At 38.1% G+C, this 6,000-nt stretch overlaps 1 protein-coding gene across 1 annotated transcript in view; it reads left to right on the plus strand.

The window, feature by feature from the left end:
- LOC134650188 (mucin-5AC-like) overlaps positions 1-3,035 on the plus strand; it is a 40,567-nt gene extending 37,532 nt beyond the window's left edge. The window contains exons 5-6 of the mRNA XM_063505104.1: positions 458-827; positions 1,274-3,035. Coding sequence (XP_063361174.1) covers positions 458-827; positions 1,274-2,733 — 1,830 coding nt within the window. The 3' untranslated portion in view covers positions 2,734-3,035. The remainder of the gene's footprint in view (positions 1-457; positions 828-1,273) is intronic.
- The last annotated feature ends 2,965 nt before the right edge of the window (positions 3,036-6,000 follow it).

Consider the following 6,000-nt stretch of genomic DNA (forward strand, 5'->3'; position numbering starts at 1 on the left):
CTCAAACTACTTCATCACGTCGTTTTAAAATTAGCTTTCATTGTATGTCGGTACCTAATATGTTCTTTGTAACTCTAGAAGAACACTTGAGAAAATTTGGCAGCTGATAGCCGCACAGCTTTTTATATTTCGAAGATACTGAACCAGATAATAAATGTCTAGTTACTACCTGGTTCAAAATCACATTATGATGCGCAGTTGCGCACCTTATACCTACATACATTAAATAATTACATAATTTAAAATTATCCTGAAATTTCTTTTACATAATAACCATCCAAATTAGGTCGAACTTATTCGATTTAAGTCGGTTAATTAAGCCCACTGTTTTTTTAGATAATAGTAATAATCTGGATAGTTTTTTCACGGAAAATGTGGTACATGATGTAAACTTAATCGATAGATCATTCATAAATTGTAAACAGGCTCAGTACAAGAATGTTATTTATTTTTTCAGGAGACAAGAGTATGTGAACGGGTGGATGAAGTAGATTGTACAAAGTCTGAAAAGTTTTATAGCTTAAATTTAGAATTATACGGGAGTACACTAGCGCCACCTGTAATACAGCCAGAACAATCTAAACCTCAAGGAGAAACGACTGAACAAACAAACCAACAAACCAAACCAAGCAAAACGGCAAGCCCTGCGCCCGCTCCTGCAGCTGAGCCTGCACAAAGTGAAAAGACTCATATAATACAAGCCGAGGTCGAGGATTCAACGGAAGACCCTGTATTAGATACGAAAAAAGAAGAGCATCAAAATAAAAATCATTATCTCCCAACTAGTTCTGGGTTTACGTCGCCAGAGCACGAAGAAGTCATTGAAGGTGCGTTATTACTACACTTAGGGGTAAAAATAATATTAATAAATATTCTTGTACCAAAAGTAACATTTTTAAAAACAAGTACAGTGAACTTAACCCTTCCAAAAAAATCGACTTAAGAAAAAGGAATCATATGAGCCCAATCTCTATTAGGGGGCTGTCTAGTAAGTACTAGTAGCCACCAAAGACTTCCATCATTAGATCGGTTACTTATATGGAACAAAGGAACTGGAAACAAATTACTTACTGTACCTATTGTTATAGTATGGTGTGCTATTGTATGGTATGCTCTTCTGTATCATATTCCTGCAAAGTATCAAAACAGTATGGCTTTTAGAAGTATGTTTATTTAGATTAAAGTTGACTTTCAAGGTTATTTTAAGCACGTACAGGATTAGTTTTGTAATTATTTTTAATATATTATGAATGTTTTTTGTTTACTTTTACAGAAAATCAAGAAGAAGATGAATTCGATAGCGAAAATCCTGATTATGACGATGATTACTCCCCCTCTACAACAACTACTTTCACGCACGCTCCGACCACTAGCACAACAACAACGACTACTACAACAACTACTACTAGAAAGCCGCAACCTACTGCAACATTTACACCATCTTCTTTATTTCACCACCAACTTCCTTCTGGACCATATTTGAATCCCTCACAAAGCCCTCCGTTGTCGTCTCTGTCTCCTCCGTCACACGCTTCGTCGCTATCTTCTGCGTCTGCGTCACCTACTTCTGATCCCTCACTCCTGTCTCCACAAGAATTTATCTACCGACACCGAGGACCTGGTTCGGAAGCTATTTCATTTCAGCGCCAAAGTTTTCGCCCTGCCGACGGAGTTTTCATAACGCATGCTCCTCCTCATCAGTTTGATCATTTCCAATATGAATCTTCCCGTACCGCACCACGACCGGTACCTTTTGTACAGAAGCCTCAACCTTTTCGACCTACTACCTTAGATCCCCGGGATCAACTATTGCGTCCTGGGCCAACTTCACAATCATCTGAACGCCACGAAATGGCAGTGAAGCATAAACAACAACCTCAAACTTACCTGTCCTTGCCGGCTCAGAGGCCTTTACCTTTTGATCCATTCTATTATGAACGTAAGAGGAGTGATGAATCAGTTGTACCAGATAGCGAATCAACTCTCTCTGCGCGATCTGTTGCACCACCCCACGCGCCACAGAACAAGCCAAAAAGCCCACCGCGGGTTATTGTCACCGCCAGCGCTTCGGTCAGCGATAGTAACGGGAAGAGATTAAACTACACTGTTGGCAACGTTGTCAGTGCAGTGAAACCAATTGTGCCAATAAACTACGACGACTACAAGGAGTCAGATCTTATATTTGATCCATTCTTTCTCGATGTGCCAAAATTACAAAAACGAAGGAAGACTAGATCGAATCAGAAGAGAAGGATATTTACAGTCCCCGCGACCGCAACTGTGTCGTCTGAACTAGTAACTAATAATCATGCTGTTACCAAGGCTTCAGTCACGTCTAGAGCTACAACTACAGACAGTAGGACAACTACCGTTCCCACCACCACTACTACTGCAGCCTGGAACCCAAACGATTACGTCGATGACAACTACGAACCGCACGCTTACGTTCATTCTATGCCTCCGCTCGCTATTTTTCATTATGAAAGGCAAAAACATGATAAGCATGAGGGAAAGCCTAACAAAGATTCAGTAACGGTTAAAAACGATAACGTTAAACATGATCATCGTTTGGTGTTTGTGTCGAGGCCGACGTCGTCTGTAGCGCAGACAACCTCTAGTCAAAGCATAGGCGCGGGCGCAGCGCCCCCCGCCGCGTCACCGCCGCCCCAGCCACCCCTAGAAGCGCCCACTTGCGCGTTTCCGGGTACCACTGACTGTCGGACCCATGCCTAACTATTTAGCTCATATTAGGTAGATTATTTAGATAGACAAATTTCAAATTGTTCAAATATTAGTTGATTCTAACGCGCAGTGAAACGGTTGTCGCAAACTAATGACTATCATTTACGTCTCTTGAGACAGGGTCAACCATTAAATATTAGATTAAAATATTTATATTTTATTGCTACATCTACTTACGACTTCTGTAAATAAAAATGTATTATCCAAGTTGATGGTGTCAAAATATATTAAGCTATAATTAAAAAAGGAAAATCTGTAAATATTTTATAAATATACATCATGTTTCTGTACAACTCGTTTTATTTATTTAAACATCACCTGCAAATATCTACAAACCCGTGAAATCATAGTTTTTATTATGAAATAGGGACATTACTATCGGAAAAGTATTGTGTGCAACGTTGTTGCGGAAATTGCTCGTGGCGTCTTTCTTTAAAAAAATCGGCTCCGACTTCATCTCCGGCTCAAGTTTTTACTCACAAAACTCGCCTTTTTCGACCTCTCTCATACATCTGAGCCCGTACCATGAGTCACTGACAGTATCAAAACTTACATTTACGCTATCGAGAACGTAATTTACTTTCTATACATCTCGTTTGCACAAATATGCGAGTACGAGTATATGTATAGAAAGTAAATTACGTTCTCGACGGCGTTTATGCCACTGGTTTATGCTTATTAGATTTCCATCAACCGTCACCATCAACAGATTAAATAAACTGTATCTGTGGTAAGCCGTGGCCGTTCTTGTCAAATTTCAAATACCTATATCATGATTATTTTATTTCGTTTTTTATCTTGCTACGTATTTATATAAAAATCGTAAATAAAAATCAATATTATAAATGTCTAAACCGAGCGCTTTCATTTGATACCAAACTCGACCATACTTTCTTGGAAATAAGATGACAAGAATAGCAAGACCCCTTACAAATAGCTTTTTGGCCTTCTAGGCTCTTCTAGCTCCATAACCCCTTGATCAAGCCTGCTCATAATTTAATGACTAAAATATGCCCTTAACCCAATAACAACTCAATTATGCGTTTACCCAATTTCATTTAAATTGGAACCAATTTACTTAAGTTGAGTTCAGCTTAAAACATCGAAATGCCGGGACGTGCCCCTAGCCAGCCGTGTGTTCCAAGTTGAATGTAAGTTAACTTCGCTCGTTCGATTACATTACATATCACCCTAGGCCCGTAAGTGGGATTTTCTTCCCGCTACGCGAGAAGAAAATCTCACTTCCTGGCCAAGGCAAGACGTAAAACTTTAGACAAACCACGGGCGATAATTCGTAAAGCCCCAGATCGCATATTTATCAAACACCTGCGATCTGGAGCATTTACGAATTCACCTCCCTAGGTAGAGACAAACCAAAGAAAGTCTGCAGCGCTAGATTAAAAGTAGTTTTTAAAAATCAGTATGCGACAACACCACAGAAAATGGATTAAATAGTCTTGATACTTGTGAAATTTCTACCATATTTACCGTCTATGAAAAAATTTAGCTGTATGCACAGCTTAATTTTTATGGTAAAATAAATTTCATTCCAACAATAGATGTCACTATTAATATGTAGACATATACTAATATTGATAAATAATATTGGGAGAATGTGACATTTGGCTTCATCAAAATTAATAAGCTTTTGTAATATCCGCGACGGCGGTAAATAGGTACAGAGGGCCTACCGCGAACACCGAAGTTCTCAATATGCGAGCATCTTTCTCTTTTACTCCCATTAAGGCGTAATTAGATTGACAGAGAAATTGCCCGCAATTTGCGAACTAAAGTTTTCGGAAAAACGAAATAAACCATTAAAACAATAAACATACAAGGTGTCCCAAGAAGTAGTGATATACTGAATGTTTTATTTTTCTAAGCGCCCTTGAAGTTGTGAACATACTGGGTAATTTTATCTTTCTTGGCATTAATTTTCTTTTAATTCCATTCAAAGATCTAACGATAGTAAATGTTACCATACTGAATTGGCCTATCTATCAGCTTAGCACACAAAAAAAATCAAGCATCTACCGCAATAATTCACGTCACCATAAATAAAAATCTCATCGTATTTGGCGATAGGTGAAAAATTAAAAAAATCATAACTCCGAAAATACGAAAAATCGCGGAACATACATGGGGGTGATTCAGATAGCCCTCTAGGTCCTCTACCTCCCAGCTTCAGTATATCACTACTTCTTGGGACACCCTGTATATTAAAAATTAATTTTAGCTTTAACTAGTAGGTACCCATGCCGTGAGCATAAGCATGGAGGTTGTGGGTTCGAGCTCAAAACCCGGCTAGTACCAATGAGTTTCTCGAAATGTTAGAGGAAGTTCACAAGTATGCCTATACCTATTAGGTGTGTTCAATTTGCTGTGAAACCTTAGTCTAAACCAATATTATATTATCTAAGTAGGTACATATGGTGAAGTATTAAGATGTTTCATTCCACTTACCCGTCATCAACTCCAAATTTTGTAAACATTGTCGTTTTTCAGCTTGAATCGCCTCGTGCTGACTTTTTACAAGTGTAAAATTATTCGTCACGCGGAAAAGTAACTCCCGCACGCCGGTTTTGTAAGGTTTCACCATGTTTATTCCGTTCATCACATAACACAATGAATATTTAAACGATTTTGACAAACATACCATAGTGCATGACGTTTACTGACTGCTTAAAAAACATTGCCATATGTAGTTTTTTAATTCGCTGTCAAATTATTGCGCTGCAGACTTTCTTTGGTTTGTCTCTATGTAATGTTTGGTCGTCCACCAGTTCGTAAGTAATGAGACTACGTAGACGGCAGCAAAATAATAAAGAAGAAAACATGACATTTCTATCGTCTTGACAATGTCTTGACATTATTAATGCAAAAGTGTCATTTTTAAATGATTTACTTATATGTTTGTTTTTTCATTGTGATAAATATTATTTATACATTATGTCAAGTTTTAATATTTACACCGTTAGGGAAATGATAGACGCTGCTTTTGGTGAAACAGATGTAAGTATTTTATAGAAACAATCTGTCGCAGCTGTCAGTTTTTATACAGTTTTTATTTAACTTTTATTATTAACAGGAATCAATCATAGAAACAAGTTTGTTTTCGTTCACAGAGCAGCTGTCCTGTTAACTTTAATATGATTGGGTCTGTTTTATTCCTTCTTGCGGGGCGCTTGAACGTACTTAAAAGACACTTCAAAATCGAAATGCGACGACAACTTGCTGCAAGGGCCGGCTTACTAGTGA

This window comes from Cydia amplana, chromosome 8, assembly GCF_948474715.1.
Source record: "Cydia amplana chromosome 8, ilCydAmpl1.1, whole genome shotgun sequence".
Classification (NCBI taxonomy): domain Eukaryota; kingdom Metazoa; phylum Arthropoda; class Insecta; order Lepidoptera; family Tortricidae; genus Cydia; species Cydia amplana.